The 13,608-nt window shown below is 39.3% G+C and overlaps 1 protein-coding gene across 1 annotated transcript; it reads right to left on the reverse strand.

Annotated features, from left to right (window-relative positions):
• Positions 1-151: 151 nt before the first annotated feature.
• On the reverse strand, positions 152-8,243 carry dll4 (delta-like 4). Its single transcript, XM_084090661.1, has 11 exons — positions 7,776-8,243; positions 7,372-7,632; positions 7,010-7,067; positions 6,089-6,352; positions 4,268-4,328; positions 3,887-4,017; positions 3,506-3,675; positions 2,873-3,092; positions 2,031-2,751; positions 1,443-1,551; positions 152-1,157 (listed from the first exon to the last, which is right to left on the reverse strand). The coding sequence occupies exons 1-11, from the start codon at positions 7,827-7,829 to the stop codon at positions 1,152-1,154; spliced, it is 2,055 nt and encodes a 684-aa protein (XP_083946787.1). The 5' UTR covers positions 7,830-8,243; the 3' UTR covers positions 152-1,151.
• Between the last annotated feature and the right edge of the window lie 5,365 nt (positions 8,244-13,608).

The raw sequence follows: 13,608 nt of genomic DNA on the forward strand, positions 1-13,608 counted from the left end.
TTTTTTTTTTTTTCAGGATTGAGAAAAAATACTTCACGGAGATGTAAAAGACGTAACCTTTATAAGAGAGAGCAAAAGTAAACCATAACATTTTCATTCCCTTTCCACTCACCATTATAAGAAACATGTAAGTGTGAAGAAAAAAAATAGCTTGAAGGAATTAACTTTTTATTCTTCAGATGTTTGGTTTCTTATAAATATGCATTATATACAAAATAATAGTATAAAACATATAAAGAGCAGTGTGTCATTATTAAATTAACTCTGGAAATAATCACTTTTTAAAAAAATTACATTATTGGTTCTGTATTCTCAAAACTAATTATAGGCAGTCAGTGGTGAGCAGTTGCTTTGTTTTTGTCCATTTCTTGTCTTGTACTCATGGGCCGTGTTGCATAAAAGAAGTCAAGTGAACTTCTTGGATCTTGCTGGCACAGTTTTGCGTATTACAGTTCTGTTGGTTATTTTTCTTCTCTTCTTTTTTTTTTCCCCATGTTGATCAAAATCTCAAAAACAATCCAAGAAGACCCTGGGCACAAACATAGCACTCGATTTAATTCTTTTAAGGCTTTTTCGTGAATTTTCAGCTGCTTATTGTAGAGAGGAGAGCAAAAAGTCTTTTTTATATGATTGATGTTAGCAGTTTTTCTTTTTTCTTCTCGGACATTCATAATGCTCATCATTGATTTGTATGGGTAAGCTCTGATTGGTGCTCCCCTCCTCATTCTTGCATAGCTGGCAATGCTGGTTGAAGGTTTGGAAGTCCCTGGCACCTTCCATTGATTACTTGGCGGACAATGTGTCCATGATTACCGCAAAAGGATCTTATAAACTTTTTTTTTTTTTTTTTTTTGAAGAAGTCCCTTTTCCTTTCAGCCCACGGGGGAAAAAAAAAAAACATACCGTAGCAGAAGAGTTCAGAAATCATCCAGGACTGTACACGTTTGTACATAAACACTTCTTCAACATAAAAACTAAACTATTGCATTCGATGAGCAGGACTCTGCTCTCTCCAGTTTCTCAAGTTTCTCAGTGCAGCAGTGGATGTCGATATAAATCTCCAGTCTCTAAGTATTTTTGTAAACAATCCAGAAAAGATTTTAGTTTGATTGTGTTTTTGTCTCCTCTCTTCATAGACATCAGCCTGTAATTTATACCTGTAGAAAGAACAAAAAGAAAACAGGCTTAGATTATGCTTTGGAAATGAAGTACCAAAATAATATCACAGTTTCATAATAACTTAAATGGCATACAGTAGAATTCAATTTAAACTTTTAGTGGCCTAAATGACACATTCATCGCTTTTCTTTCACCATTAAGTGAGCCTCTGTTTAGTAGACTTCATTAGTAGACACTGACAGAATGATAAAATGGTGAACATGGCCAGCAGATCCCTGCTTGAAACATGCAGACATATTAAGAAATGAACTGATCCTCCTTACCTCAGTTGCTATGACACATTCACTCCTCTCCTCTGCTATTACAAACACAGACTGGTACATGGAGTCCCTTGGGGAACATATCGTTGATATCCTACACTCTGGCTTTTCCCTGCACACACAAATCACGCTTCATGTTAACACAAAGTAAAAGCACATGGGGCAGCTATTTATTGTGTGGAGATGGGGGTGAAAGCGCTCGGCTCATTTTTTCGCTTTATAGTGTTTTGTTCCTTTCCTCTGTTTACAGAGGCTGATGTAAGAAAATCCTTGTAAGAGGAAAAAGCGCTTTTGTTGTGCGGTCCAAATCAATAAAAATCTTTTAACGGGGTAAAAAGGCTTCTTGCTGTCAATGCCTTTGGGTCCAAGTGTAAAATTTAGTTTGAGTGTGTAAATGTGTGTTGTGGATATCAGGGTTTAACTTCTCTTAGCCAGTATTGACGTTCATATTACGCTCATCAAGCGAGCGCTAAGTGCAAAGGTTAATATGCTGGGCGGCACGCTAATGGAGCATGACCTCAGCATAATAAAGCAAATTCAATCCATCCAAACACCTCTATTTATCAAAGTGACGTGAAATCCATTTCTTACCTGTACATTCTACTCAATGGTATTTTCTCTTCTAAACACTTTTCGTATTTATGACTTTTGTCCTCTTGGGATACGATGTCCTTGAACTCTTTCGATGAATTGTAGTCCAAGTGGCAGTTCTTGTGTATGTAATTCGATTTGTCAGGTGCGCAGTCCACCTCTAGGCTGACCTGCTTATTAGTGTTCTTCAGCTGTGAGGTGGGGATCAAGTTGTCTCTTTGTGATTCCGACATGTTGTTCATTGCCTCGCCTCGAGTCCTTTCTCCAGATGCCTGCCTGTGAATGTGGCGCAGGGCAATGACCACCATGCAGAGCAGAACCACGAGAGCCACCAAACCCACGGCCAGAGAGACCGCGGCCCACTGGAAGGAGTCTTGAGTTTCTCCTTTGGTCACGGGAGCGGTGACCGAGTAGTATTCGCAGTGGGGTCCGGTGAAGCCGTTGGGGCAGAAGCAGGCGGGCGGGTTCCCTGGGATGCCCACGCAGGAGCCGCCATTGATGCAGGGTCTGGACGAGCAAGCGTTGGAGGGCCGGTCGCAGTTGCGGCCTTCGTATCCCGGGGCACAGGAGCAGACGTAGTCGTTGATGCGGTCGTAGCACGTGCCACCGTTGGCACAGGGGTTGTTCGCGCAGTCGTTGATGTTGATCTCACAGCGCTGGCCAGTGAAGCCCGCTCGACAGCTGCACATGCGAACGCCCCCCAGGACCACACACAAGCCATCTGTGGATCGTAGGCACAGGTGTAAGTGACTAATTATACATATGCATGCATGCACACACACATCTGGATCTCTAGATCCAAAACACACTGCAGGAATTTAACATAAGTTACTTTTGCGTACCATTGGCACACGGCAGAGTGGTGCATTTGTCCACTCTTCTTTCGCAGTTAAGACCAGTGTAGCCTCTGGGACAGTCGCACGCATAGCTGCGCCCGTTATCCTTCTCGTGGCATCTGCCGCCATGAAAGCACGGAGAGTCTGCGCAGGTGAGCAGACTGTGTTCACAGTGAGCTCCCTCAAAGCCAGGCAGACAGGTGCAGATGTAACCTTTATCAAGATCCTATAGGGCGAGAAAGGAAGCAGATGTTTCAGAGATACATTTATGGACCGGTTTGCATTGTTTCATGTTTGTACAGTAATTCTAGATGTTAAGAAAGAGGCCTTTCAAAGGATGCAGGAATAAGGTCATAACAAGCCCATTGATTAAGCCTGAGGTTTTTACAGACACATTAATAATAGTTCTGAAAAATATCAAAGGTTAACTGTCATATTTTAGTGATTTCAATATCATCAAAGTATGTTGTGAAGAGTATCCCAATCCAGATTGGTGCACACACACAAAAAAAATTAAACCCATGCATGTGAATAATGCATGTGGTTTTAATGAAATTCATATTTTCAGATGGAGTCAGCATCCCTCAGTGGTAGTAAAAACATGAAGGTTTGGGGCTTTTCAACAGAATAATGACTCACTGAGCAAAGACCTCCGTTCTTGCATGGGCTGCTGTCACACTCTCGGACCTCAAGCTCGCAGTTGACCCCGGTGAAACCAGGCCGACAGGTGCAGGTGTAACTGCCCTGACCTGTGTTCATACATGTGGCTCCGTTCACACATGGCTTGTGATGTGTGCAAAAATTCAAATCTGTTTTGAAAGAAATAATAGAAAATGTCAGTTAATGGGTCATATTTTTTTTACCATCACATGTTTGTCACAGATCTAGATGTTCTATCTTAAACTAGCAATGAACTGAAGTGCTTTAAGTTCTATTATTACTTTGAGTGCTATGAAACTGAGGTCAGTAATGAGTGAGACATTCAGTCAGCTACTGTAACTGTTTAGGGTTTAGTCTTACCTTGGTCACAGAACAGTCCACCCCAGCCCTCTTTACAGTTGCACTGCCATGGCTGTTGACAGGTGCCGTGTTTACAGGCTGGATATTTTCTACACTCTGTACAAAGTTTACCCTGCCATCCTTCTCTGCACCTGCAATACACAAATATAAGCATACTATGTGAGAAACACTTTAAATATGGTTCAGAACAAATATTGTTTTTAAGCCTTTTAAGTTGCTAAAACTCATTTAATGACACAAGTTTTGCTTTTTAAGACTTATCCTGTATGTGGGTCAGAAAATTACAACAGGGCAAATACTATATAAATGTATGTATGCAGAGACACAGATCAAGAGGAATATTAGATTAGATCACACTTCATACACAACCCATGTACTTACACACACTCTCCAGGTTTGGAGCAATTGCCATTCGCCTCACTGCACCCCTCCAGACAGATCGCTGCATTAAAAGAAAAAGCTCTTGTTAGTAAAGAGCCATGGGTTTACAGTAGTTTTGCAAAGTTTAATCAAAGTTATGTTGGCTTATTAAAGGTGAAATGTCTTCTCTTTTTTTTTCATGTTAAATAATTCCTCCCGCATAGATAATAAGTAAGCCTTTGAGAGGTTGATTCTTCAAAAAGTGTACCAAAATATTGCTGTTTCTTTGAACATCTCTGAAATAACAATGTTGGCTTAGCCAGGTTTGGGCAGCACTACTTGTTTGCCCAACCAATGAAAGACAGAGGAAGTGCTCAGGAAACTTTTTTTTGTGTGTGCAATTCTGTCTGGTGGCAATAGTGGCACAAAAATAACACACTTCAACTAAAGAGTAACTATCACATTTAAAGTTGAAGATGTAATATAGCGCTGAGCTTTAAATGAGTATGTGTGCCTGATTCATTCTGTGCATTAAGCTATGTTGTAGCTGAATGAAAAACAGAAATGTTAGAAACTGGTATCTATTCCCAAGCTTTACAGTAGGAGTATCCCATTATTGCATTATGAAAATTAACTTATCAGCTGCTCTTTGTACTTCTTTGTTATCAGCATAAAGCATGGGCCTTGTCCAAATAAATATCTTTCACTGCAAGCAATTGTACAGAACCTGTCTAACGAGGTCACTGCTATGGATGCGGGTAATTTACTGTTGCCTGTGTTGAGCTGTCTATGACATTGATTTTGAGCGGGTACCCGACCAGCACTGACCGCAGCAGATGCTCTATCCCAATAACGGACAGCTGCCCCTATTGTTGTTTGTAGTCTCTGTGAGCCATATTTGCAGCTGCTACGCTGGAGCGCAACAATGGGGACTACAATTTCGTGGCGCGTGGCGGATAATAATGGCGCGATTAACCCGGCGCGTGCTTGCCATGACGCTCGTGCAGGATTAAATTACCAAGCACCCGCGTTTAGAGTATATACAAACTGTGTCAGCGCCCTGATCAACAGCGGGAATGGTCAGAGAAACTACAGCAGTTCACACCGAGAAAGCAGTACACGCAAGAATCAAATGAATACCGACAAACATTTGCTTTTCATTAAACCCATATAACCATCTCTGCGCGCTGTTTGTATTAGCTAAGTGCTGCGTACCTTTTGACAACCAAAAGAAGTCAAACCCCAAAAGGTTTTGTGTGTGTGTGTGTGTGTGTGTGTGTATATATATATATATATATATAAATATAAAATCAAAATCATGTTTTTTTTTCTTCTTTTTTTCTTTTATTATTAGGCTACAAGTTACTCAAAGCGCCTATTTTCACCTTGCGGACCCTGTCAAACAGTATTGCTGAAGTGGTAACCATAGCAACAGTGCCCTACTTGAGGATCATCATCATGGGATGGAACATTGACATGTTTAATATTTAACATTGCTTGTTGCATTTTTTACTAATTTAAATATTCATTTACACTAAATTTCTTAATCAGTTAATTATTGATTTGCATATCGCAAATTGCCAGATTTGTTTTGATTAAAAGTGAGAATGCTTGTGCTGTGAGCAGCAAAAGACAATTATGGTTGTGCGGGATGTATTCCTAAAATTTCCTTTAAAAATTCCTTCTAAAAAGTAGATCCAAGGCCTTATCTTAAGGGTCACCGGCAGCATGGTTAACATCACTCAGACATGCTCGAACAGAGCAAGACAGAAGGCTCACACCTAAGCGAAGACTCAGTCTTCAAGACTAGAGTCCAGTGGATTGTGATCTCTGATTGCTTACGTTCTTCGCAGTATTCCCCCTTCCAGCCAGGGAGACAGGATAACTGTCCATCTGGGTTGCAGGTGTAGTGGCCAAAACGGTCGTCCCTGGGCGTGCATTTTTTGGAACAACTGTCGCCGTAGTAATTTTCATTGCAGATGAACCGGTAAGAATACCTTAGCTCCGTCTGCTTCCCGCTTTGAACATCCTGAGACCATTCAGCCCCTACTTCCAACTTTCTCTGGATGGCAAAAAAGCTTATCTGCAAGTCGGGGTTGTATGTGTCTGTAAAAAAGAGGAGAAGATTCTGATTAGGCCATTGCTTCACTATTATTTGATTTCTTCTTTTAAAATGTTTTTTTTTTCTCAGTAAAAACCAAAAAAAGTTTCAATTAAGTATAGGTTAGAGTATGCCATTATTTGCTTATGTGTTTTTTGAAAGTCTCTTCAAAAGAAGAAAAAAAAAAAGAGACCAATTTTAACTTCTGGGAAGCTGACACATTTGGAGTACAACTTCTGTTTAAATTTCCTCTTCCTTTGAGTTAAGCAAAATATTCCCATGGTATTATCCCATTCTAAAGGGCGGGACAGACAAAGGTGTAAAATACAGGAAAATGCAGTCGGATGGTTTTGGCAAGCGCTGTGTATTCTCACCAAAGCCCACTGCGCTTTCCCACGCCAAAAATAAACCAAAGGAAGTTCAATTGTGTTCGAGCATGAGAATGCAAAGGTGTTTGAAGCAATAGAAAAAAAGGCATTACAAATTTGCAATTTTTTGATTAACATGTTTTTCTTAAGAGTTGGCCACAGCGTGCCATGGTTTGATTAAAGTTTTGTAAACAAAAATGTATGACGTTCTAATGAAAGGAGAAGATTGAAATTCTGTATACATGCACAATATCGTAGTGTCGCCCTCTAGTGGGAAAAAAAATCGTATCTTACCTACAGGTAGATCCGCGTAAGGTGAGTGCCAGGCCTCAATAATCAATGAAAATGATCCCTAAGAGGAAAGAGAGATTTAGATTGAAACCTTTAATAACTGCAACACAAGATAAGTAAAACACAGTCGGGTGTGTATAGCCTACATAAATATAGTTGCATGCATTATAAAAACGTTAGAAGCAGAAATAAACGAATAATTAAAATGATCAAACTGCTGATTAATGTGGAGAGGATCGAAATAGTTAGTCTACACATGTTGAACCTGGCTGCATTACAAATTGTTGCTATACTAATACTGGAATAAAAACACAATCTATTCTGTTATAGATTATACAATCAAAATAAGTTGCATTTGAGCTTACCGGCCACCCAAAGTTGAACGGCAGTCGAATTGGTGTGCTGAAAGAGTCACCTCCCATGATACTGAACGAGTTTGTCCCCAGCACTGGCGTTATGGCACTTCCAAAGATACAGTCACCTGGAGACACGACCACCTGGTAGTTTTTTAGGCAAACTCTGAAGAAAGTCCTGCAGTCCGGCTTGCATAAATTGCCATTTGCGAGCAAGCCTTTGAAATTTTGGAATTCGTGAAGGTCGAGTTCGAAAACACCAGATCCAAATATCTGAAGGGAAAAATGACATGCATTACAACATTGCACTGCAAACACTGGCTTACCTACAAAAGTGCTCTCTGTAGGCAACTTGAGAGACAATTGAGAGGAACGGGTCCTACTGACTTTCCACAGGACCGACTACGTTTGTTTACCTGCGTCAAAACGGTCGTGAAAAATGCGATGAGAAAGGTGAGCCAAGCTGCCATGCTTTTCGATTCTCCTGGGCAGCCGCGTCACCCACGATTATATTCCCCGAAAGAGCCTATTCCAGTGTAAAAGGATGCAATGAAAACAAATGCCGAAGAGTAAAAAGGTATATCCCGCTGCGCGTCCACATGCACGTCACTTCAGTGTGCAGGAGCACGTCAAATTTCCAGTTATCCAAAAGGTGAAGGTGAAACTGGCAAATCAGCATCCAGTCTTATTCCTCTTCGGCTCAAGATATCCACGGAGCATGTTTAGTATTCCACAGTGAGCACACCGATGTGTTTAGTGTCAATGGTAATGTCTTGTTTTGGTTCTAAACTTTGTGCGTCAGCATTGCGCTGTTGGGTATCCTCGCGCTTCTCGTGTAATTCGTGAATGAAGACTTGTTTCTTGCGTCCCGGAGTATTTATACTGGCTTTGTGTCCGCGCTGCTCATTATATAAACTGTCTATCACTAAACGCCGCCCACTTTATACTCAGCCCCCCTCTCTCGACAACAATGATATCCACATTTAATACCCACCACTACGCGGATGATGACCAATTGAGCGCGAGTGATTATTAACAAGCCCAGCATCTGTTGGCATATTTAAAGCAGGCACGATTAAATACTGACCATTTCACACCATGCAATTTTCCCCTTATCGAAAACGGAGGAAACTTCGCACTACATAGGCTACAGCCGGTTACTTCTCGTGTGTCCCCGTTCCAGTCAATTGCGCGGGTAATTATATTACATCATTGAAAGCGTGCACGGTCAGTGTAGGGTCATATTTCCTACCTTATACCTGATGTTCCGGCGGAGAGCCTCTTCGTGTTTCGAGCTAGGATAATATGAAAGCGCTGCGTTAAAGTGACCCCGAAAGCACTACAATAATATTCGAATATGAAATAACTAGCTAATAAAAAAATAAAAATAAAAAGCAAGCCTTCTGATTTTTTAAAACAGTTTTATGCACAATATTTTATTTTAAAATAACCAAAAGCTCACTCCAAACAATGCCTAAATAAGCTTTAATTAACAAAATGATAATGAATAATATTTCCACATTTAATTTGATACATGTGCTGCACGCGCTGCTGCGCTCTTTCAGCCTATAGCGTGCCGTTATTGTTGAGTCGCGTGCCCCTCGTTAGAAGCGCGTTTCGTGTTGCTTTCATAAACGGGCCTCTGGCTGAGATGGGGTGAGATAACAATTCAGCTGTATGATAATGAGGGTTTTAACCATAACCGCCATAAAACTCTTCGTTTTCTTCAGCACTTAACAAGAAAGATAAAATGACTCCAGTTTCAGTTTTTAATTTTACCTTTTACCCTGAAGAGCCACGGTTCTTTATGAATCACTCATTTTGGATGATGATAACTGCGTCATGTAGATGTAGTATGCCTGTAGGCTATTATTTAATTATTTTTTTTAAGTTATTAATTAGTTTATAATCAAAGTCACAATGTAGGCTATGGTCTCAATAAAAGAAGACTAAATATGGGCTATTAAAGCAGTCATAATGTACAATTTCTTTGCATGTAAAATACTTAACAAGCTAATTACTTTAAATTGATCACTTAAAATAGCCTAGCCTTTAATAGCAAAATTAGAGTGGTTTGCCGGCATGATTTTCATAAAGCGTTTCCAAGCGGATAGCCTCTTAATGAAAAGAAAGAGCAAAATTCAAATTACAGAGTTCAAATTGAAAGCACTTTCATTTTGCTTTCGATATTTTCCAACGTCCACAGGCGTTTTGATTTTTGATTAGTTGTGCTTTTGGACTGTCATGTCGCTTGAGGATTTTCTATTTACCATCTGGTGCTAGATTGAGCTCGTGCACTATATTTCTCGTCTGATCACGCTCTGAAGAATGATTGAACCTGTTCATCTTGGATTCTAGCAGCCATCGTTAGTGAATAGAGAGGGATTCGGCACATCCAAAGAGCGCTTTAATTGCATTGCATTGCTATAATGTGAAAATTTCAATAATTATCCTCAAGCCTTGTTTTAATTTTCCAGTGCGCTTTGAACGAGCCAACATGACTATTTGAAGGAAACGCCTGATACATGCACAGGTGGCGAAAGTGCATGAAAGAGGGTTTAATTGCTTTGTGGTTAGCGGTGACATTTGAGCTCTTACAACAAAACATTATATTCTCTGGCTTTCTTGCCTAAAGTAGTAAACCGAACTGACAGCTTGAATAACCCATTATCAATCACTTATTATGGTTAAAGCTCGGGATTCTAGGTGTCATAAACTGGTATGCAAATATCTGTTTAAAACCGAACAAGCCTATACTTCAATCATGCACAAGCCATACAGCCAGAGCCAGAGGTAGATCATTGATCCCATCGAGGTCTGAAGCTTAGGGAATATAAAAAACATAAATCACATAAATAAGCTCTGCAGCTATAGAAGTTTTCCCATCTCTTCCATCCCATGTTGCTTTTGTGTGTGTGAGACATATTTGTAAATTGCAGATAGGCCTACATCACATGTGGAAACTTTGGTTTTAAACCCTTATGTTGATAAATTATTGTAGGCTACACACATGGGATTCTGTTTATTAGCCTGTTTTTACTTTTGGTCAAGAGGGCAGTTAATAATTATGGGAAGGGCAACCGTAAAAATAATATGAATAACAGTATAAATATGCCTCATAAATATGCCTCCCTTCCCTTGTTTCATCGTTTAGAGTTTTTATGAAACCTTTATCAACGGTCTTTTTAAATGGAAATTCTAATGGATGTTGACACAGACCTTGATCTGTGAAAGTGTTTGTTGATTTGTCATTATCTGTTTCAAATCTCCTTTTCTCCATTCCCGTCTCCTTCTGAATATACGCTGAAACAGAGCATATTTATCCAAACATTTTTTTTTTTAAGATGATGTATTGAATAGGTTTTGTGAGTCATATTTACACACCTGCCATGCTGATAATGGCCAGAACAAATGAAACAACAAAATGAAAGAAAATGCAGTCTGTGTAGAGAGAGCGAGAGCGGCAGAAAGTGATGGAAATACATAGACATACTCTTTGCATCCATACTTGTTTTGTTTATTGACTGAATTAATTGTCAAAGCACCATAAATTAACCATAGCGAATACATGTTTGTTTTGGCTTATCATGAGCAATCTCTGAGTTTCAGTGGATAAAGCAGTGCATTAGTCCACAACGCCACACTCTCATTTGTTTTGCACTGGAATAGCATGCTCCAAATTATCCTGTTTTTGTCAAATCATTAAACAGTGTTCGCAATCAGATGGTATTGTATTATTTGCACCCAGGAGGTTGTGTAGAAAGCTGGTTTCTGGTTTGATAGCTGCCTCGCTGGAAAATATTGCCCATCTTATCTCATCTGGTGCCATATGTCTCAAGTTAAACAGATATAAATGTCATGGTGCAAGCAACAACTGGGCATTTATAGATGCGTTTCATGCATTCACACTGTTGATGATAGTGCACTGTAAATGTGGAAAATTACCTTCCTTTGTCTCTTTTCACGGTTGAAGGGAGATAAAAGACCACACGAGCTTTGAATAACAAGTTGCTTTATTAGTCACTGTGGAACAAGCTAATAAAAATGTGCGTTGTTTGCACAGTTGTGTTTTTGAATGAATAGATATTTTCAAGGGGAGTTGGTAAAAAGCACCAATGATCCAGGTAAGCAAAAAAATGAATGCTGCTGTATAAAAGCAATGAAACTTCCAACCATAATTCCATTAGCTGGCCATTTGATAACACCACAAAATGGAACTTATCAACTCGTTCCTTCAGTTATCGATCCAGAAACTGTTTCTGGATTTAAATGGACTAAAGTCCCAAGAGGACTTTCTGCAGTCCTCAGCTCACCCCTGCGGCGAGCAGAACGGCGGATCAGAGAACATTTTTCCTCCTGTGTCTACACCACTTCCCTCCACTCCACAGTTGTCTGGTCTATATGCAATATATGTCTTCTTGTTTTGACTGCATCTGATGATGAGATCAGATCCCAAACAAGGGAACCGAATTTTAGATCGATGCTTACTCCACAGTTGTCCAAATGATGTTGATATGAAATCAGATTTGTTCTATCCTTGCAGATCATTTGTAATATGTCAGATCACATATCAGGTCAAACTTCAAACAATAAACATGCAGAAAAATAGATATTTTTTTCTGTCATAAATAGGAACACAAAGTGCTCTATTTAACAGTAGATTATGTATGACCGCTACATAATGCCACATGTTTGCTCAGCATTGTTACCGTGAATCCCAAACCTATAAAATAAACCTGCTTCTTCTGCCGGAGTGACTTATCAACACTTTTTTTTTATTGCCAGCACTGGAAGTAGAGGCAGATGGCCCTGGTCCACTTGGATTACACCCCTATTAAAACATGGCAGTTTCACACTCCGCTATGCTACATTTGATCTCTGAGCCACAATCTGTCTCGGCCAATCAATATCCAGTGCTGCACTGAGAGGCTGTATATCAGCAATATTAGCCACCTGTTTCACTCATTATAGTTCAGAGCTCTATTTGTTTTAGCTAAGCACAAGCAAATGACTAAAGTATGGCGCTCATTGTAAAATATTGCAAGGCTTCCATTGAGGAAGGTTAATTAATCTGCCGGCCTTATTTCTAAATGTGAATGTAATCTGTATCTTAATAAAAATGGACAATAAACATGAGAACCAAAGGCTTTGTTATCATTATAAACCTCACTCAAGCGTATAGCGATCTGATATCTATCAGACTGACTGTGTTCATCTTGATACTGGCGAGCCATTAAGGTTTCTCATTAAAATCACGAGCACCCACCCATCACCCATGAGAGCAGCTTCACTTTGAACCTGTTGTGGAACTTTTCTACCATTCTCTCCTACATTATGTTGACACAACAGTATTGTTCCATCACTCCTCACGTCCCTTACAAGAATCCTGTTACTGGCAGTTGTTGAAACCATGATCCAAGATTTCATGATTCATCATACCATGACCTTCCCGAAGACAACCCTGCTGAAAAGTACATTAAAATCAGTCATATATAATTAAACTGTACACGAAAATGCAGTTTTTAGCTAATTTCATGGATGCAATCAACATAATTGGCCATTTTATTTAGGAAAATGTGGATGTTTTAAAACAACTTGAGCACTCTAAAAAAGAATACTTCTATCAAATTTTATTAAACTGATGTCTTCATAATTCATGTGTACACTACTGTTCAAAAGTTTGAGGTTGTTTTTTGTGTGTGAAAGATTTCTCTTATGCTCACCAAGGCTGCATTTATTTGATAAAAAATACAGCAAAATTAGTAATATTGTGAAATATTATTAAAAATTAAAATAACTTTTTTTCTATTTGAATATATTTTAAAATGTAATTTATTCCTGTGATGGCATAGTAAATGGCAGCATGCCTGTTTCTCTCATAATGGTCTTAAAAACAGTGCAGTAGGTCGCAAAAAGAAGTTTGCTCAGTGATTATGATTTTAAACATACACTGGGATCCAAAAGTCTGACCGCACTAAAAAAATCTGGGATTCAAAATGTAATTTAAACCTGGAATAAACAAAGTTTGAAGTAATGAAGTAAATATTTAAGATTTGGCACAATTTCTTGGAATTAATCAAAAAAGTCATGTCAGATGTTCTTGCTTCCATTTGAAACTGAAGATGCTCTTTGGATCATTCTCAAATCACACTGGAGAACATGATTGAGTTTTAAACAGCCTGCTCTTATTAAAGCAAAGTGGGGACAATCCAAATATTGAGACATTCAATTACACTTTTCACTCAAATT

This window comes from Abramis brama (genome assembly GCF_963993115.1).
Source record: "Abramis brama genome assembly, chromosome: 18".
NCBI classification, from domain to species: domain Eukaryota; kingdom Metazoa; phylum Chordata; class Actinopteri; order Cypriniformes; family Leuciscidae; genus Abramis; species Abramis brama.

Bases quoted from the DNA above. Each gene is read 5' to 3' on its own strand.
- dll4 (XM_084090661.1), bottom strand. From the start codon at position 7,829: ATGGCAGCTTGGCTCACCTTTCTCATCGCATTTTTCACGACCGTTTTG. The intron at 3,676-3,886 runs GTAAGACTAAAC...CTTTCAAAACAG, and splicing joins TGGACTGTTCTGTGACCAAG to ATTTGAATTTTTGCACACAT. The intron at 2,752-2,872 runs GTACGCAAAAGT...TACGATCCACAG, and splicing joins CACTCTGCCGTGTGCCAATG to ATGGCTTGTGTGTGGTCCTG.